Genomic DNA, 20,860 nt, shown 5'->3' with positions numbered 1-20,860 from the left:
GACCTGCCTATAACGAAACGTAGGGTCAAAGCTGTTAAATTGCCAACAGTGGAGCAATTATTGTTAACAAAGCATGTGTAGACGTGACCTGGTGGGCATGTCTGTCTGTTAGTCCCCTCCCTCATGGGACAGCTGAATGGGAGTGTAGCTGATTTTCAGACCTCTGCTTCCTTTGTCACCTAAGTATTTGCCCAACACGATCTTAAAATTAAGGAAATTGAGGCCAATTTTATGGCCAGGTGAATTATCGGTGCACCCCTGATCTGAAACATTCCTGTCTATCAAACAAAAATGTATCCAATTTATGAAGAGGCAAAAAAAAGTTCTTATAGACAAAATCATATTGAACTTTTGTTTCACTGTTGCCAGGAGTTCATATGTGATGAAGCAAAATGACCAAATTAATTTTGATATAATCAGAGAATATAATGCATATCCCAAAATTCCTTGCTGTGGCGCTTAATGCCAAAGACTGTAGTTTCCGTTGACTTGTCTGACATATGAATGTACAACTAGACATTACACACTCTTTTCATCGCTCGTCTCTAGATTTAGAGATGTCTGAGTTGCAGAGTTTGCCTTATAATCTGTTTCCATGCCTACTGATTTCTCATCTGTAATCTTTTGATGCTTTGAAGTAAATGTAAATGTGAACAATCTCCACAGTTAACATGAAAATTACTCCCTATTTGCTGCAGGGCAATTATTTTAATATATGCAAAAGACAACCAAATACTTTTTATACAATGTAAAAATGTCATTTTGTAATATATATATTGAATAAATTCTTTTTATACATGTGATCATTGTGTTTCATTTGTTATCTGAACAGGTGTGTGTGTGTGTGTGTGTGTGCGTGCGTGTTTGTGTGTGTGTGCGTGTGCCATCAGACTTTTTCCTGTCTTTGGTCTGTTAGGGTTAGCAAAAATATTTACAATTTTTGTTTTAAATTGTATTATTTTCTTCAAATTTTGCATACTGTTTATGACTTTATACAATTTGCAAAAATGAGATGTCAAAGTTAAAACTCATGTGAATATGCTGCAGAACCTGGTAGGAGAGTCGGTGAAACAGGTCCTGCAACAGGAACTGAAAGGCCACTCTGAGAGGAAGAAGCAATCCGAAATCAACATGAAAATCCAGATTATAGATTAGAATTGCTCTCTGGTATGAAAACCCTAATATTTGGAGACGTCCCTTGGTAGAAATTGTTACATTTGGATAATAAAGGGGGAAGATTTCATGCCTTAAAAAAACATCCAGTGTAGCAGTGGTGGTAGCATCATGTTGTGGGGTTATTTGCTGCAGGAGAGATTGGTGCACTAAACAAAGATGAGAAAATAAAAATGAATGTGGAAATATTGAAGATAGTGAAGGATGATGTTTAAAAAGTTGTTTGACACATAGGTCTATCAAAAACCTGAAGGATCGCTAGCTCTAAGAGTCTCTAGCCCCATTACGATAAGCTTAACAATAAATGCAAAAATGTTTTTCAGGCTCTTCCATTGATTCTCCATCTTTGTTTTCAAGAGAAAATTTGATCCACTCCTGGAATCCAGGAAGCTTCAACCACAGAACAAGATAGGACTCTGCCGCTGAATCTTTCTAGCAATTTAATAATTGAGATTTAGAGATACTTTATACGCCGTGATCTTCAGCATCAGATAAGGGTCTTAGAGAGAATTTAGCATTACTGAAGCATTTTTAAACCAACCAGTATAAGTGAAGAGAGACCAAGCAACTCTCCTAAATATTTGTTGGTTATGTTTACAATCCAGAAACTGTAGATATTCATCGACCGATGCCTACTTTTTTCTTTCATGTCTGATTTGCAGATTCCTGTTTAGAATTCAAAGGATTAAAACAATGAAAAATCAGAGGCAGCACTACATCATAGTATGTTATAAAGAAACTCAAGAACAAACTAAATGACATCTGGAAAAAGTTACAAAGTCCAAAAAATTACTAAAAGAACCATCATCCACTAGTAATTGTTACTCATTACCAGTTATCACAAACACTTAATGGCAGCTAATTCATTTTTGCATGTACTGAAATGATCTTGATATTAAATTTATACTGCTCAAAAAAATAAAGAGAACATTTCACTTTAATTTTGTGTGTGGCTCCAAATCCAGGCCTCCATTGGTTAATAAATTTGATTTCCATTGATGATTTTTGTGTGATTTTGTTGTCAGCACATTCAACTTTGTACAGAACAAAGTATTCAATGAGAATATTTCATTCATTCAGATCTAGGATGTGTTATTTGAGTGTTCCCTTTATTTTTTGAGCAGTGTAGTTTGATTTGAAACAAACTTTGTCAAATTAAAAGAAAACCAGAAAGAACCTGCAAGAACATGTGAAATACTTTTTCACAGCAACTTACCAGCTGTTGAATGATGCGTTTATTGAAAGAAAAGAGCAGGAAAAGAAATATTTGACCCTCTGAACCTCAAAACTGCCCTAATTCTGATATTCAAAACTGTACAAGATTACACAGTAAAAACTAGAAGGAGCGCACACTGATTTCGTTAATTCTGGGTCATCGGCGATTGGCTAATCCTCTTTTGTTCTGTCATGAGAGGACTGACTGACAGGCTAGCCCACCAGTGGTGTGTCAGCTACCCTGTTCTTGATAATGTAATGACTGTCAGAAAAACAAAATTGGTATTGGCCAAAAAATCGGAAACTGTAGGTCAACCTTTATAAGGATTGGTGATCGGTGAGAAAACGAAGCAACGGTTCACCCCAGTAAAAAAGAACCAAGAGAAACAAAAGACAAATAAAATAACTTGAATGTTTTCTTTATACTAATAAAAATAGAGAGAACTGAATGTGAATACAGCAATAAATGGTAAAAAAAAAAAGTACAATATTCCAAATTACAACTGCAGAATCTCCAGGTTCGCCCATGTTCCTAAGGCTCCAATGCTAGATCCCTTATCTTGTCATACAGAAATATGAATCCAAAGTCCAATATCAGTTTGCCCAAACGGGCAAATTGACATTACAAAAGTCTCATACAGAGTGTATTGTCTTCAGGTCTCTGTGCAGCTGAGAACGAAGCCTCAGGAGAGGCTCCAGATGACAGTCAGCATAGCCAGGATGCCATTCAGAACAGCTAGCCCAGAGTTCATGTTGAATCTGTGGCTGGAAGGGTCTCTGCAGCAAACAGACACAATAAATGTCATCCAGTAAGTAAAGCTAACACATGTGCAGCTTCACTCTGCAGTACCTGAAATCAAGCAGAGACAGGAGGCTGGGGAAGGCCATGCCAGGCTGGTACGACTCCAGCTGAGTGAGAGTCCATGAGAAGATGCAGGAGATGCATCCGGCAACAGCCGAGATCATCAGGATGCTCCAGAAACCTGGAACACACAGGTGAGTCACTGGTTACTGGTTTCTGGTCGCTGGCTTATTGATTTTGACACCATATTTAGCGACTTTTCAGACAGAAAAATCACCATTGGCAAAATTGAAATTGGCAGGTCAGCGTAACACTGTAATTGGTGCAACACTACTTTTATGGGGATTACTTGTACCAAGGTGTGTTAGGAGAGGAATTAAGAGTGTGTGAGCCTCTTGGAACAAGATTATTTGGTGCAAGTGCAAATTATGAGACACACATTGATTATATGGTAGAGATGCACGATATTGGATTTTTGGTCAATATCCGACATGCCGATATACCAAAACTCATTTGGCTGATAACCAATACCAATACTTTTTCCTATACCTTCTTGCTGAAACTATATGGCTTTCTCTACTGTGGAATTAAAATATTGTCTTTTTCAATTTAGCCTGTTACCAAATACAAAAAGCTAAAAAGGATGCTGAAAATGATGGAACACTTTCAGCATTTGCATTATGCTTAATGTCAAATTTACATTTGCTCTCTAAGACAATAACGACACTCAAACAGTGCAAATTTTATGTTGTGCTGTGCTGCAGGCATCATTTTCACTGCTTGTCATATAAAATCAATGCATTTTATATCGGTGAGTTATTGTGATGGAATGGTTGACGTCCAACATTAAATTTTACAGCTAATATTGGCCGATACCAATACCATCCTAGTAATATCATGCATAAGGAATTCATTTTTCAGTGCATGTCTCAGAAAGAGTATCTTGATTGACAAACAAAAACGTTAATATCTATCTGACAGGGCCAGAGAGGCTATATGTAATTTTGATGTATATCAAAACATTTTAATTCTGTAAACATTGATGTTGGCCTTGTGGAATTTATACAAAATTACAAATATGATCTTCCTGTTTACATAACAAAACTTTAGTTTTTATAATTACAACATAAAGTCTTGATGGCCTTTAATGGGAAAAATGCATAGAAAGGAACCCTGGAATACTCACCCAGCATCCTCTCTTCAGTCCCATTCTCGCCTCTCAGCCTCTCCGCCCGCAGCTCTGAAACATTCAGCAGAGGTCAGCGTGAGAATATAACAGATGGAGACACAACCATAACTAAGAGAGCTTTAGAGCCGTGTCTACCTCTCAGGATGGGATAGGTGAGGGCGCAGAAGGCACCCACAGCAAACATCGCAACAGCCGAGCCCAGAACCGAGAAGGTGGCTTTGAGCCACGGTGTGAGCCAGCTGCTCCGCAGCCTCCCACTCCCACTGAATCCGTATGTAGACATGACCCTCTCGGCGCCTCGAGAGCTCTGGATGCGGTCTGATCGCTGTGGAGGTCGGGCCGGGCTGAGGGACGCCCCTCCCGGCATGTCAGAGCGCTTCTCTTGCTGGTTCTGAACCGGTTCTCTGAGACCGAACGTTGATCCGCATCACATCCAGGAACTAACGTACCTGCCTGAGCACTTCCGCCCACAAGATTGTCCTATAGGAGTTTCCGTAACCGGTTTTCATGGTTTAAAACATAAAGGTGTAAGACATTTACAGCGACTTGCAAAAGTGTATCTTCTCTGCTATATTTAGTCACATTACACACAGAGAATCTATGATTTATACTGATTTTAAGTCGTAAATCAGCATACAGTAGTGTAACATTAAAAGGTAAAAGGACATGTAACTCTGAAAAGTGTGGCGTGCATTATATTCACCCCCTTTAGTCTGATACAGCTAAATTAAATTCATGTTTGAGGTGTTTGTAAAGTGACACAGTCAAAATTTCAGCAATAACAGAGAATAAAATGGGTATTCACCTTTCATATTAGTTGTCATATTTTCACTGTGTAATTCTTTCATTTATAAATGTCAACTTTTCAAACGTGTATTTAGCAAGCTAAATGTAGTGATAAACAACTAAATTTCAAACTAAAAGTTTAGTTAACATGCCAAACACAAACTTGATAACTTCATTTACTATGGAATCAAATATATCTTCTAATTAAATATAGTTCGGAAATAATTAGTTTGCAAACTAAATAAAAAGCAGTTAGTTTGCTAACTAAATATTTAGTTTGTAATTTACATTTTAGCTTAGTTTACAAACTAAACATTTAGTTGGAGGTTAAATATTTAAAATCCTAACTGAAATTAATGTTTTAAGCTAAATATATATAATCTTCTACCTAAATAGTTTGAAGCTAAGTGGTAAGTGAAGTATGTAGTTTTTAAACTAAATATTTATCTTGTTAATTAAATATTTTCTTAGAAACTGTGACTTTTATAAATGAATTACAATATGGTGAAAATATTACTTTGAGATACCCCAAAGTAATATTTGGGGTATTTTTATTTTAAAGGGTTTATTAGCTCTACTGGCCTTTATTTAATAGTGAATTGACAGGAAAGTGGGTAATGAGAGAAGGGGGAAAACATGCAGCAAAGGTCACCAGGCTGGGAATTGAACCAGCAACAGCCACAACAAGGACTAATCCATATGTGGATTGTGTTTAACCCCTGTGCCACCACAGCACCCCGTTGTGGTGAAGTTTGACTATGTAGCATTACAAAAGGCATCCAATAAATATACAACAAGCTATACAAGGAGATGATTTGGATCAAACTATATTTTTGTGACAAATGGTCTAATAAAATCTAAATGAGAATCTATGGCAATACTTGAATATTGATATTCAGGAGTGGCTGTGCCTAACATTTATTTGTTAAAAAAAAGAAGAAAAGGTAAACTGCTTATTCTTTTGATTATTTATTTTATGAGACAGACCAGTGTGTCTCATAAAATTCCATGAAAATACATGTTGGAATATGAATAAATGCTTACGTTTTTATAGGGGTATGAATACTTTTGAAAGCTACGGTAACTCTACCAAAAACACTAGAGTGCGCACTTGTCCTTGAATTTGGAAGGGGATGAGTTATCTGTTTTTAAGTTATTTTATTTTGACAGGTACAGTTTGACGGAAAGACGACTTCCTAGCTGTATTTTGAAACGAACCGGATAAGTGGTTTACGCAGAAACAACGACGTCAGGCACCTCAGACCGTGTCGGCTGAATCCAGAGTGACTGTCCGAGAGATAACGCGGTAAATAATAATTTATGTGTTCTATAACTGTATAAACTGCTTTATTAAAACCGAATGAAGTTGAATCAGAAATCTTTCATCAAGCTTTGCTGCTGCTGTTTCCTGTATCTATCTGCAGGCTGTTTGTTTTATTTACATGTTGGTTTGTTGTGATGAGGTTTAGCCACTCTGGATGTATTTACACTCAGTCTAGTGACTTTAGCCTTGAACTGCTTCCAGTGTGTGAAAACAGGTTTATGACACAAAGGTCTATTATCTACGGTAGGTATACTGGCTTTGTAGCTTCGCAGCTAATGTGGCTAACTTAGCATTTTTACAGCCCAGCTGCTTCTGATGGCTGATGCGTTGGAGCTCAGACATGCTGCAGCTTTATCTGACTGCTTTCTCTACAAAGGAACTTCCAGATTATATTTTTAATATGCCCTTTTTAGGTTGGCTTTGGTTACCTATAGATACCTATCTATAACCTTTCAGCAGTGGTCAAAGTAGAGATGGATCAAAATAATAACACCCCATAATTGTTCAAAACACCAATGCAAAAGTGAAAATTTACATTATCCTCGAAAGGTTAACAAAACGCAAAAGCCACAACACAACAACGAAGGTGACAACTAAAAACCAAAGCGACAGTAAAAGTCTCAATGGAACAGCAGAAGGTGCAACAACAAGAACCACGACTCAACAGCAAAAAATCACAACCTATCTACAAAAGCTGCAATGCAACACTAAGAAAGCCACAATGGAAATTATATTATGCTGACATAACTTCCATTGTGGCCTTTGGTTGTTGTGGCTCTTGCATCTTGTTGACCTTCCAGAGGTCTACTCCCTCCAAGGTTGTCCAGTGTTCTATGATATAACCTTGATCTTGTGGCTTTCTTCCTCCATCCTCATCACCTCTGTCATCACCATCTTGTTCCTCTCCTTCTGGTTATTCTTGGACCAGAACTGAGGTTTTTCTTCCAATTCTAGACCAGTTCTTTCTGTCTGGACACTGCTGACAGTTTCTTTGTGTTGCAGACGACTGATAGCTTGGTCAACATGAACATTCCTCTTCCGGCCTGTCAGAATGTTCATGTTCCTTATAGTCTGGTCAGTGGACTCTATCAAGTTAAGAATTAGATCATCTTTTCTTGCTTGTAGCCCAAAGTGATGGGTTGACAAAGATGCAATGCTATGTCTGTTACTGGTGGTAAAATAAAGACAGAAGGAGAGGGGGTTCTCGAGACACCCCTCACCAAGGACTTATACCTGCCTGTTTTAGTAGTTCAGTTTCCAAATATACCTTAATATGTATTATTACGCACATTAGAAATTGTTTTAGATGCTACTATCTACAGTCATCCTCATCTCCATTCTTGGGGCCAATCGGCACCGAAGAAAATTAATAGCACTTCTGGATTGGTTGCTTTGCAGATGCCAGTCATTATTGTATCAGGTAGCATTGCAACTAGGTATTTCAGAGAAGGCTAATTTTTCCCAAATAAGTTTGAGTTACGTTCCACAGAGAAATCAGTGAATAGGTAGGATACACAGTAGTGCAAAACTGTAACGGGAGATGTGGCAGCATTTTGGGTTGAAACAAAAACTGATCTGTGTAATAAAAAACATGTAGAAGTGTTGATAGTCATGAGGAAGTGTGGATTCAGTTGTTGAACAGTTAGTTGGAACCCAGGTTCCCAACATTATAATGGCCATGGTCCATGTCCATATGAGTTTACTCATTACATTTTCTCTGATTGTCAGACAGCAGAGTAGGTTGCCATGGTTTCTGATTAGATCTGGACAACTACCCAGTTTCAGTTTTAAGGGAAAAAAATCCTTAAAGATTTTTTTAAGAATCCTAAAGAAAACATAATTAATGTTTTCTTAGATTATGATTACTTGATTTATTTTTAGCCTCCACTGGTTAATTTACTACAGAACAGAGGAGTAATGGCAGCTATGGGGAAGTTGCTATAATTGCTGCCTGGAATGTATAACACTTTGCTGTAGAAACGGAACTATGAACTTTCTAAATTCCTCTTAAACATTAGATTGTATGTTTGTAAGATGATTGACCGAGTTTGTAGAGTGACTCGACCTTGAGCCACCTGTTCTGCCTCGAAGCTTTGACATCCTGACATCCTATTCTTTTGCCTTATAGGCAAAATACCTCCAAACAAAGCTAACATGACTGTATGTCACAGAGCCCAGCAGACATAAGTGCTGCTACTAACATGAAAATGACCAGTACTATTAAGTAGTGCAGTTGTACTGCTAAACAGCACACAATATTTGCATTTAATTATAGTTTGGAATATATTGACGCGCTTATGGAAACAATTGTGAAAAAAATAAAAAGTCAAATTAACAATTTCCAGTTTATCTAGGGCAGAGGTGTCATTCTCGCGGCCCGTGGGCCAATTGTGGCCCGCAGAACGATTTCTCGTCCAGAATTTTTGACTGAGCCGAACAATAAAAATCTGGACATTATCATCAATCAATGAACTGAACTTGAAAATTGGACGTTATGCTGCTAGCACTTAACTTTCGTCAACATCTCATAGGCGGAAGTGAGAGCGTTGCGCAACACAAATAATCACCCGGCCACATAATAAAACATTTAATCTAACAAAGCTTTGAGGCAGATAATTTGGCTCAAGGAATTTTAATATTCGAGGTACACGAATCATTCAAGGAATCGTTAAAGCCCTTCATCATTATGTTAAGTGATGTGAAGAACTCTCCTTGGCAGGTCATCCATATGGTTTTTCTGGGACTGTTCCTCTTTTATTTTGGACAAGAATGTGAAAAAAGCTAAAAACATTGTGAACTGGCAGCTTAAAAACTGTTACACAAACCACTTATCTCTGTTGAAAGCGTATCTGATGATGCAACTTGATGTTCAACCAAACAAGGATTATACTGAATTATTGTAGAGCCCAGACTGGGTCAGCAACAGGATGATGATCCCAAACATATCTAATCTTCTACAAAGCAGGTATCAAGGTGCTGTAGTGGTCCAGTCAAAGTCTCAACTTGTAGGCGGAAATGAGAGCGCTGTGCAACGCAAATAATGACCCAGTCGGAACACGCTGCGCTAATTAATAAAACATAATTTAACGAAGCTTTGAGGCAGATAAATTTTAATCAAGAAATTTTAATAATCGAGATACTCAAATCAATCAAGGAATCATTAAAGCCCTAATCTGCTGCTTGCAGATGTTTAAAACTGCAAATATGACTGGAGAAAGGCCTTTGTGACTCTTTATGGGAAGATGGTAAAACCATTGATGGGGTTATGAGGCAGATAAACAGGAAAAGCTGAATGATGCTGATAAGCATCAAATCAGTTGTGGGGACTTCAAAGCTGAGAAACACCACAACCCTGGTTGTCTGATTAGAATGTCAGTAAAGCTCTTCTGTCTGGAACAGTGAAGGAGTAAACATGCCCGATGGCATGAGCTAACGTCATCTGTTTACATGTTTACCTATAACCCACATGAGGTGATGAAGCAGTCACAGATCGTAGCATGTTGGGTTTCTTTTCCATTCTTTTTGATTATTTTTTGTAGTTGATCACATGTTTATCACATAGCGTTTAACAAAGAAGTTTTTCCTAATTCTAGTACATTTTGGTTGACAACAGAACCATTAAATAGATGTGTATGTGAAGAGTCACATCAGATGTAGACAACTGTTCTGAAAGCAAACAGTTGGAGAAAAATGCCTTCCTACAACTGTTACTGTATGCTTGATGTTTTGGGTCTATAAAATGAGCTGTTTAGATCAAACACAAGGAGCAAATGACTAGCAGTTGCAACAGAGCTTTCCACTGGTGTCTAGTTTTCATGGTAATTACTTTTCAACCTTACAATGGCAGCTGTCATAGAGGCAAGACAGGATGCATGCTATGACTGCTGCCTCCCATTTTATCCTGTCCACATGAACATAGGGAGGCTGTGGGCATGTTTGTGTTTGTACGGATGGTTGGGGAAAGATGTCTTCCTGGTTGTGTCCAACAACAAGTGGAGCTGGGAAGAGTGCGAGTGTGCTTTGAACAGCCAGAAAAAACTGTGGCCTTTCAGCAACATTCTTATTTAAAACTATTTGAAACAGTTTTTACACATTCTCTTGTTGATAACCAGCATGTTTTGTCACATCACCTTTACACAGCTGTTAAGCTAACAAACTGGTTTTACAGACTGAGTGATTAGGTCACCAGCTGATTGACGGGAGCAGTGTGTTGAGAGGGTGATGATGATTTCAAGTGAATAATAAAAACAATACCAAGACTACAAACCAAAGATGAAGCTGTCATTTCAATGTTACATTAACGCAGATTCAAATAAAACTAATTTCAGTAGGAACCAGTGAAAAGTTGCTGAATTTAGTCGTTTTCAACAGAATATTCTTTTTTCCCTTTTTGCTCTTCTGCTTCTTATGGTGACATAAGCTTATAATTAGTCTGGCTTCCTGCTTTAGTTCTCACACCATTGCTGTCTGTGTTCTTCACTATCAGCAGTATCTCTAAATAAAGTTTTAGACTTTGAAAATAGCTTTTTAGAGTTTTGCAACTCTAGTGAGCACTGCATGAATTTATTTTAAAGTATTTGAACTATTAAAGTAGTCAGTTGTATGTTAGAGTCAGTCTCAAGTATTCACTGATTTGAACTTACGTAACTCCCACCAATACCAGGCTCAACTTTAGTGGTGGAATAATATCAAGTCCCTACCTATCTTTGAAGACGCACATTCAAACTGGGAATGTTGGTCTCTGCACTGCTCCTGTTAGCTGCTCTGATAGTATTTTTTTTCTTCACCATGTCTGAAGAACAACCAGATTTTAACAATGGGTGGAACAAACTCAAATCTTTCTTTGAGCCAGTAACATTCCTCCATCCATCCCAGGGTTTCTAAGGCTTTTTATGAGTGCACCAGCTAAAACTCCACCTCTTTAATAACACTGCAGCCTCCATGTGTGAAGTTCTGACCAGAAAGAATAAAGTGTGTAGCAACCTGATAAGTAGTGCAGAGATAAAACGGTTCTGGCCCACCTGCAGTTGGACCTCACCTATTTCACCTCTGAACACAAACTGCACAGCTGAGTCATGTGGGAATGCGCTCGCAGCCCCTGCAGCGGCGCGTTGTGTGAGCACGCTCACAGCGAAAAGAGGAACCTGCTGCTGTCCTGCTGTAGGCGTCACTCAATCTCCAAGACCTCGTCAGCCTTTACGGTTCCTCCGTTCTTCACTCAGGAGTCAGAATGTGTGCTAACAGCTGCATTTCACTATGTGGGTGAGTGTGTTTAGTCAGCAGCAATCAGCTGACTGACTGTTGGTTTCTACCAATGTTTATTTAAAGCAACATGCTGTCAGCCAGCATAACATCAAACAGCAGTGTGTGTATGTGTGTGTGAGATAAAGGAAGAACATGTGGGGGTTGGGAGATGAGAGTACGGCGTGGGGACAGAGCTAATCTGAGGGAAGAAGGCGGGAAATGCTCCCATTATTTGGATGCAGATCCAGCATGCAGCAGTTTCAGGTTCACTGGCGGTAGCTGGAGCTGCTCCAGGCTCTTATCTGGCTGCACGCTGCGGCCATCAGAGAGGAGGAAGCACAGTGCAGTTGTTCAGCCATGTTCCAACGGCTGGATCTGTGTCAATCCTTGCCCAGCAGTTGGAATTCTGCCGTTCCTGGTGTTTCACCGACCATTATCAACATCTGATGATACTTCCAACCTTATCTCCATTCACCATACAAATGCAACACAATAAAGCATTAATGCACACTTTCAGTCAATAACAACAAGCTAATTAAAATGTGTTACACCCAACCATGAAGTTTACAGCTAATCTATTCTCCATAATGCAAGCCAAGGATCGAGAAGAAGCCCCATTACATAGATGACAGATTCTAGGATTGTGGTCACCCTGACCACCATGACACAGCCACCTCTATGCTGCACAACTGGGTTGGGGTTCTCCTTGTTCAGCTTCCGTGAAGGTTAAAGGTGTTCATCCTGTTGCTGATTGGACAGAGCTTTCTTATGAACTGCAGCCAGAGACAACTGTGGGATATCAGGCTTTTTAGTGTCTTCTTTCCATCTCCATTCAGATTGAACTTGCTTGGACAGTTGAATCTGGACGTTTTAGCAGATGTTTCAAATGTCTCTCCCCCCAGCCCCCACCTTCAATGTTGCCAAATGTAATCTGGACTACTGGCATCACCCACGAGATGGCAGTTCTGATGCCTTTGCAGATGGATCTTACGGTGCCTTTAATGACTTCACACCTAATCTCTCTGCATCTAGGCCTGAGTGGGTGCCACGCCCGTAGACATGGGAGCATCGGAATGTTAGAACATCCTGCTCACTCGATTCGGATCTGCTGCTCCTTCTGTCAGCAACATTGACTGCAGTGTTCAGTTTCTCTCCCAGCATCTATTCCATATGCTGGGTATTCTGCTTTCTCTTTGATTATGAATAATCCAGCTGTTATGGAACAAAGCCCAGTTTTCTGCAGGATAAACAGCAGGACTTTCAGTTACCACTTGAGAGAAACAAGTATTAATATCATTCTATCATTGTTTCCCTGTAACTACAGTGAAGGAACTGAAAATCAGCCTAATTAGCAGATTTTCTGTTAACGCAGCTGAAACTTACTTCCTTTCTCCTGCTGTGTGTTCTCTACCAGAACACAGTCATGGTCTGAGCCTCAGCAGTGACCATACTATTCACCAAATGAATTTTTAGCCTAAAAAGTTAACAAACAATTTTCACCTCTTGTTTGTACAAAGTGATCATGTCATGTTAGTGACATGTTATGTTTTTCTCACTCTCTCCCCCCTCCTCCCCTTTTCAAATTTTCCCATCACTTTCAGTGAGGATTTGAGTCACTAAAAACTGCAGTTGACCTAAATACACTAAAACAACATAGAATTTCTTCTATGGTTATTGGGCAGAATATTATATATTCCTCATTTTCTGTGTTTTTCCTAACTTGACCATCGCTAACTAAAAAGTTAGGTTCCGCTGACGATAAAGTGCTATATTTAATGGAAGTTTATGCTAAAGTGCTAATCATAAACATTAGTTTACCAACATTACTAATGTGCCATATCATCACTATTTAACAGAAGCTTATGCTAATGCGCTAATTATAAACACCACTAACAGCTACTTTGTCACAGTATTTAGCGGAAACCGAAGTGATGACATGAATCATAAACTTTGGTTCAGCTAGCGCTAAAGTGCTATACAATCATACAATCATGATACTTAACAGAAGCTAATTATAAACATTAGTTTTGCTAATGCTAAAGCACTATATGTCACTGTATTTAGTGAAAGCTATTGTTCTACTCATAAACATTAGTTAGCTAAATTGCTAACTTCAATTCACACTATATTTGCTTTGAACAACTTAAACCCTAGAACACCAATTTAATTTTGACATTATAATTTATATGCTGTATAATGCCCGTAGACATTGTATTTATGTTTGTCTTGTTCTCTACTTTTTGTGTTTTGTTTTTGTATGTTTCTGTTTTCTGTATGTTTCCTGTTTGAAATAAAGTTACTGGGGGATAAAAAAAAAGAAAATTAATGGATTTTGAACACAGATATAAAACTTTATTCAACTGGAAGTTTACAAAGCAACCAATTAGTGCTTTAGTATTTATCCTGAAAAATGAATTCAGGGGAAGCTAAGTAGCTAAGTTCTTTCTCAAACTTGGCAAAAGTGCTAAACAAAAAATAATGTTTATTTTGTCTTTTAATCCCATATGAGTCTGATCCTAATATCATCATCCACTAAAAGACATTCAGTATGGCAGGAGAAGAGCATGTTGCTGAGGATATGAGGCATATCTGTGTCTTCCAGACTCCATCTTGGTGTGTGAAGGTTTCCCAGACATCGCTGTCCCATCCTCTGTGTGGGATGTCTTCTGAGCTGCTGGTAGATCTGGGTGAAGAAGCTGCAACTGCACAGTTAGGACAGCTGAAGCTCTCCACCCTAGAGGATCAGCAATGGCCACCTGATGAGTCCTCACTTAGCAAATCAGGTGAGACAGACGTCCTGGTTTTTTTCCTCTGGTGATGTTTTATCTCTCGGCTGTATTAACGTGTGGCTCCATGTGTTTCAGAGACGGAGAATTCCCAGGGCTTCGACCCCGGCTCTCCCCACCTGCCCTGGGACCATCCGTTCTACGACATAGCCAGGCATCAGATCATTGAGGTTGCAGGTAGGCTCTTTAATATTAAACTTCTGCTTATTTGTTTCTGCTAAAGTAAAGTGTGTGTAATATTGATGCTGTTTGATCTCTGTGTGGAGGCGACGACAACTTTGGCAGGAAGGTGATAGTGTTCAGCGCCTGCAGGTTGCCGCCACAGCATCAGCTTGACCATCAGAAGCTGCTGATGTAAGTAACCCTGCACATCAACGCCGTTCACCACGGGGTTTAATGATGCGTTCATTTTTACTCCCAAGTTGAAACTTAACAGAAATGTTTCTAGAAGTTGGAGTTTCATATGGCTAAAGTGAACAGTCTGGAATTTAATTAAAGTATTTCAAGTTCTGGAATTGTATCTCCATACTTTCCACATCAAATTATCTAAGATTTACATTCAGCCATCCATCTGTCCATCCATCTTTTTCTACATCCAGTGTGGACATCATTGTCTGAGACAGGTTTGATTGGTTTGTTTTTTTGTCCATTCTTCACTGACTATTACTGGTTTCATGTTACCCTTGAAAATAAGATGGCTGAATCAGAGCCCTACTGAATAAAATTCTATTGTTTGCCTCCCTGATTGATGCTGAAGTGGTTTCTCTCCTGCAGGTATCTTAAAGCCACTCTGGATCAGTACGTAGAGAGCGACTACACACTGATCTACTTCCATCATGGGCTGACCAGTGAAAACAAGCCTTCATTTGGCTGGCTTCGAGAAGCATACAAGGAGTTCGACCGGAAGTAAGTTCACTAACTTGAAGGAATCCCTGCAGAAGTTTACAGGAAGTTCCTACACACCATCATACAATCACCTAAGACTTCTAGTCGGGTTCCAACATTCTGGAACAGCCTTCAGTTTGAGGTCAGGGTTTTTCAGGTCTTTATAAGCATGGAGAAAATAAAGAAGATGAAAAAGATTTGTAATTACAAATCTATCTGCTATTACTTGATGGTGAGCTGTCATATTTTATATATTAAAATAAATATAATGTACTGATATTATATTTCAGTACATTATAACAATAATGTACTCTGGATAGCTCTGGATCTATTGTTTAGATCCAGAGCTCCTAAATCTAAACAATAAAACTCCAACAACAAACTGAGACAATCCTTTGGTTACACTCTGCTAACCCTGGTTCTCTTAATGACTATGTGTTTAGAAACAATTTCCTCAGTAAAAATGAGAAACACTTGGTGATAAATAAAGGCAGGTCCATCTACTGAGACAGAATGCTGAGTTTAAATCTGCTGGTTGTATTTTCAGGTATAAGAAGAACATCAAGGCGCTGTACATTGTCCACCCCACCATGTTCATCAAGACTCTGCTGATCCTCTTCAAACCAATCATCAGGTTGGATTTTTAGGGAAATATTTAAAACTGGGACTTAAGAAGAAAAATAGTGTGGTAACTAAAGTGATGAGAACTTAGAAATTTGTAAAATGATATCATCTTCCTCTCTTAAAGTTGTCATATGGTCAACATTTTAGAGAAAGTTTGTGTACTGCCCTCTGCTGGTGAGAAGCTTTGTTGCTATGATGCACCTTGTTCCAGCTTTTGAATTCAAAGTAGTGTAAACATAAACCAGTGCTTGGTCTTACTTAAAATTATAATAATAATTCCAATCCCATTCTATGATCTTCCACCATGTTAGCATGTTTGGTGACAAAAACGTCAGTCTTTTCTGCATTAAGCTAATATAAATTCTGACCAACAGGAGCATTGTTGATATTGTGAACATGCTTGCTTGCTGACATGTAAAGAGAAACCACAAAGTTTTTTCATGGGTTTAGTTATGACAGGAAAAATTGAAATACTAGGTAATTTCAGCAATGGAGCCTTGAGGAATCCCACTTGATATCTGTTCTCTCACACCACCAAATGTCACAAAGTAGGGAAATATTAAACAGTTACCTGTTAAATGTACAACAGATGTAAAAAGTCTATACTAGAGGTGCACTGATTGCAGTTTTCAGGCCGATCGTTAAGAAGCCTGACCTGCTGATTCTGATTTTGACTGATGTTCAGATCTTTGCAGACGTAGATAAGATCAGTGTCACATTAAACTCCACTGGTCAAGATATGGGAGGCTAAAAGCCTGAATAAATTTTAGACTTTTAGCCTAAAATTAATTTTAGACTTTTAGCCTAAAATTTATTTTAGGCTAAAAGCCACACCTTATCCAAAGTGTGAAAACCTTTGGATAAGGTTTCCACACTTATCCAAACAGTTTAAGGCAGCTCTGTTCTATATGAATCACTTTCCATGTGTTGACCAGTGAGTGAATAGTCTGTGATGGTGTCTCTCTCTCCTGGTCATAGTTTTAAGTTCGGCAGGAAGATTAACTACGTGAGCTACCTGAGTGAGCTGGAGGACGTGGTCAAGTGTGATCAGCTGGTCATCCCAACCCGTGTCAGAGAGTAAGAACTGACTGGCATTAGAACCCTCTGCAGACATTTGAATCTGGTTCTTGATCCCAAACTGAGCATGTTTGAATCTGATCTGGATCAGGTATGACAACAAACTGAGAGCATCTCTGAAGCCCAGCTCGCTGCCCTCCCTGTCTCCTCCTCATAGCCCCCCACTGCCCGAGCAGGTGTTTGGGGTTTCACTAGTCATGTAAGTTCACAACACAGAACCTTTGCTTTTTCTGTCTGCAGTTGAATGCTTTTTGGTTTTGCTCATGGCTGACTTTTTTTGTTCTGTGTCCTAGGCTGAGACAGAAGGATCCAGATAATCATCTAGTTCCTGTAGTGATGAGAGACACGATTAGCTTCCTGTCAGAACAAGGTAACGCAAGAAATGAAGTGCTGTGCGCCTCATATGGTGGGACAGACAACAGTGCTGTCTGAACAGACAGCCGATGGTTGTTGGTCTGTAAAACAGACATTGAAAACCTTTGCTTCCTGTTCTCTGCTCTGTTCCTGTCAGGTTTGGAGATTGAGGGGATCTTCAGGCGGTCCGCCAATGTGACTCTGGTAAAGGAGGTCCAACTCAAGTACAACTCCGGTATGAGTGACAAGACTTGGTGGCCAGCTTTAAGTGAACCACCCCACTCCTTAGCCATGTCTTTTAAAGCTGGAATGAACTGAGAAATCAGCTGATTTTTAGCTCTTATTAGAGGCCAACTGGTTGGAAACACATGAATAAATCCACACCTTTTGGGGTTAAGCTATTCCAAAATAGCTGTGTTAATTCCTGATAAAAGATGCTAAAGACAAGTTCAAACATCCAAGAATTTGTTTCTAATATTCAGTTATTTTATAGTTCTTAAACGGAAATCAGAATTGGCTAAAATTGGTATCTGGACATCTGACTATTACAAAAATCAGAGATCAGAAATTTATCAAATTTTGATCAAACCAAGATCTACTGACAAACAGCAATCTGAGGCTTTAGTTATGATGTGGTGGATCACTTTAATATTGAGAATTTGTATTTATTGTCGTCTTCTGACTGTGTTTTAGGAGCCACAGTGAACTTCAGAGACATGGAGGACGTTCACCTGGCCGCTGTCATACTAAAGACATTTCTTCGAGAGCTTCCTGAGCCTCTGCTGACATACCAGCTCTACAATGACATTGTCAACTTCACATGTAAGTTCAAGACTTGTAAGAATGAGGATAAATCAATCTAATCCCTCATTCTCTGGAGGGTGACAGACTGGCAGGAGTACCAGAAGCTTATTTTCAGTGTAAAATGTTTTCAGGACTTTATTGCTTTTTGTGGAAACGAATGAAAATCCAGCTTTTCTAACTAATTTTGCTCTTTACTCTGTAAGGATTTACTCCCAAAGGGTTGCAGCTACCAGTTGTAATGTTTAAGGAAAAATTGGCTAGACAGATTTGCTGGATAATTCCAATGGGTTTGATGGTTTCTTTGGTTTGTTCAGCTGTATCCAGTGATAATCAGGCAGAAGTAATGAAAACTTTGGTGGAGTCTCTTCCAGAGGAGAACTACGCCTCACTGCGGTACCTCATCACATTCCTGGCTCAGGTACAACACACACTCTGAGAACAGTTCCACTTCACTCCACCAGCTCCCACTAACATGTGTTTCTGTTTCCAGGTGTCAGCCAACAGTGAAGTGAATAAGATGACCAACAGCAATCTGGCTGTGGTGTTTGGCCCAAACCTGCTGTGGGGGCGGGACAATGCCATGTCGCTCAGTGCTATTGGGCCAATCAACAACTTCACCAGAACCCTGCTGGACCAGCAGCATCTGGTTTTTACCTAATTCCCTCTCCCCTTCTTCTTCTTGAGTTCTTTCATGCAGCCTGTGTTGTCATGGAAACTCCCCTCCTCTGCAGCATTTAAACATGAGCACCACCAATTAGGAAGAAACTCCCATACCAACACCACAAACTGTGGACCAATCACATGTAGTTTCATCTCTCTGACTCGTCCACTAGCATTGTCCTGTTGATTACCCCGGCTGTAGGCTGCATTCCTATGTCCATGTGAGTCAGGCATAAATGGGTTAAAATGCAAAGAATTATCCTGGTATGAAACAAAAACCATCTATTTATTTGCTCTCTCTAAGGTAATGTCCCGTTTATTGCTCCCCTTTCTTGATTGGTGCCAAAAAAAAAACTGCCTCACAATCATGATCAAATGTCCTGTAGGAGTGTGATTTCTTAGCTGAAGTCAGGAGAGGCCGTCAGAACGGAGGTGGAAGTTTGTGTGTCTGCGATGGACTCAGGTTTACCTAAATAATTGTGAACTTGGTACTGAAATTGTGTCGACAATCTTCGGAGTGCTGTGGCCATTGAGTGGCTTCAGTGTAATTTCTTGCAGATGCCAAACTCAGCTGTTAGAGTAAAGTCTGAACTAGACCAAAACATTTAACGAATTCTACCTTTGGATTTCTAGACCTCCTTCCCAGCCTGACATCATGTTGTTTGGTGGCTCAGTGACCGCTTCAGTCAGCAGTATTAGGTGGTGGAGAAACTTCCTGTTTCCTAGTGGGATGCAAATTCATTATATTCTTCATGTACTAGAAACGCTTTGTTTCCATAGCAATACACCATTTATTCCCACGTTACTGTCATATTTCCTTATACAGTTGGCTTAAGTGATGTTTCATTGTTGGTAATAGTTTCTTGGTTTTTATAGTCTTCCAGCGCCTCGTTGGTAAACTTCAGGTTGAGTAGGAAAGTACAGTTCACCCTCATCGCCCCCTAAAGACCAGACATGATTGGATGGTGTCGACCTTTCTTTTTAGACTTTTATTGCTAATAGAAGCACATTTTTTATAGGTACATGACAGTAACTGCTTCTCATTCCAGCTGCCACAGAGGATCCCCTTCAGTCATACTGTAAGCAACACTTTCTGTACGTTTTTCTTCATGTAGCATGTTCAGCACGTTAATTACGTAATGCTGTACTGATGTATGTTGTTAGTGTTTTATTCCATGTGTTTTTGTTGCCTTATAACTCGTTTCATGCTGTGCCACCAATGGAGTTCATCCAAGTTGTACAATGTTTTTTTTTTGTTGCTGTTTTTTTTTTTTAAACTAAGTGCATACGGTTTTAAATCTCCACATATGCCTTAGTGAATTGCCCTCTTCCTGCAAAACAGCAGCTCCTTGCCTGCAGTTGAGCATTGAGATTCAGAATCCCTGCTGGGGTTTTTTTGGCCTACCATGTTTGACCTTATTAAATTCCCACCAAAACACAATTATATTCATAACTTTGCCATCTAGTTCCAAACCTATATGGTCTTTCATTTTGGGTCCAGCTTACCCCCTCTCTCCTTTGGGCTTCTGTTCACCATATCCGTAACTTCAATTTAAATTTTAGTCTTCTGACTATTTGCAAATTAGCTTTTATTAGAGCAAAATCAAGCACTTCCACTCATGGTTTAAATGTTGTGTGATGTATCAGGGCTGTTAAAAAACTTAATATTTCTTAACACTAAAGCTGTGTGAAACAGAAGCGCCTGCAATACCTGCCAACATGTTGCTCCATTTTTGTTTTTTTATTATTATTATAAGTCATGACCTGTGAGTTTTTATTGTATTACATCATGTTGGACTCTGAAGCTTTTATTATGCAGCTCATCCAAAGTATTCAGTGTCAAAGTGAAATCTTCATACATTTTAACCAAGAGTCATACAGAACCAATTGGCTCGGTTTCTGTCACACAGTCATAAATATGTCACCAAAATAATTTG

At 39.2% G+C, this 20,860-nt stretch overlaps 2 protein-coding genes across 3 annotated transcripts; one reads left to right on the top strand and one right to left on the bottom strand.

Moving 5' to 3' along the window:
- Positions 1-2,393: 2,393 nt before the first annotated feature.
- arl6ip6 (ADP-ribosylation factor-like 6 interacting protein 6) lies at positions 2,394-4,869 on the bottom strand. The gene is made up of 4 exons (XM_015015847.1): positions 4,515-4,869; positions 4,377-4,430; positions 3,239-3,371; positions 2,394-3,165 (listed from the first exon to the last, which is right to left on the bottom strand). Exons 1-4 carry the CDS (start codon positions 4,744-4,746, stop codon positions 3,072-3,074), a joined length of 513 nt encoding a protein of 170 aa, XP_014871333.1. The 5' UTR covers positions 4,747-4,869; the 3' UTR covers positions 2,394-3,071.
- A 1,491-nt stretch (positions 4,870-6,360) lies between these two features.
- Positions 6,361-19,277, top strand: arhgap1 (Rho GTPase activating protein 1). 2 transcript variants are annotated; one of them, XM_015015853.1, is made up of 13 exons: positions 6,361-6,471; positions 14,336-14,516; positions 14,598-14,696; positions 14,786-14,873; positions 15,294-15,425; positions 15,952-16,038; positions 17,007-17,105; positions 17,197-17,304; positions 17,399-17,475; positions 17,617-17,694; positions 18,153-18,281; positions 18,578-18,681; positions 18,754-19,277. In XM_015015853.1, exons 2-13 carry the CDS (start codon positions 14,393-14,395, stop codon positions 18,919-18,921), a joined length of 1,293 nt encoding a protein of 430 aa, XP_014871339.1. In that variant the 5' UTR covers positions 6,361-6,471; positions 14,336-14,392; the 3' UTR covers positions 18,922-19,277. The 2 variants fall into 2 exon arrangements, with proteins under 2 accessions (XP_014871339.1, XP_014871338.1); XM_015015852.1 differs by lacking the exon at positions 6,361-6,471 and adding an exon at positions 11,729-11,751.
- The last annotated feature ends 1,583 nt before the right edge of the window (positions 19,278-20,860 follow it).

The sequence above is a fragment of the Poecilia latipinna genome, unplaced genomic scaffold (genome assembly GCF_001443285.1).
Source record: "Poecilia latipinna isolate Pla-1442-1.1 unplaced genomic scaffold, P_latipinna-1.0 Scaffold1960, whole genome shotgun sequence".
Classification (NCBI taxonomy): domain Eukaryota; kingdom Metazoa; phylum Chordata; class Actinopteri; order Cyprinodontiformes; family Poeciliidae; genus Poecilia; species Poecilia latipinna.
Note: the sequence above shows the minus strand (reverse complement) of the source record. Positions and strands in the feature narration are given on the sequence as shown.

What these genes read in the sequence shown, in the direction of transcription:
- arl6ip6 (XM_015015847.1), bottom strand. Translation starts at nt 4,746, where the DNA reads ATGCCGGGAGGGGCGTCCCTCAGCCCGGCCCGACCTCCACAGCGATCA. An exon ending in CACCTATCCCATCCTGAGAG is followed by an intron (nt 4,431 to 4,514) that starts GTAGACACGGCT and finishes TGAATGTTTCAG; the next exon opens with AGCTGCGGGCGGAGAGGCTG. An exon ending in CTGTCTCTGCTTGATTTCAG is followed by an intron (nt 3,166 to 3,238) that starts GTACTGCAGAGT and finishes TGTTTGCTGCAG; the next exon opens with AGACCCTTCCAGCCACAGAT.
- arhgap1 (XM_015015852.1), top strand. An exon ending in GTCCTCACTTAGCAAATCAG is followed by an intron (nt 14,517 to 14,597) that starts GTGAGACAGACG and finishes CATGTGTTTCAG; the next exon opens with AGACGGAGAATTCCCAGGGC. An exon ending in GACCATCAGAAGCTGCTGAT is followed by an intron (nt 14,874 to 15,293) that starts GTAAGTAACCCT and finishes TCTCTCCTGCAG; the next exon opens with GTATCTTAAAGCCACTCTGG.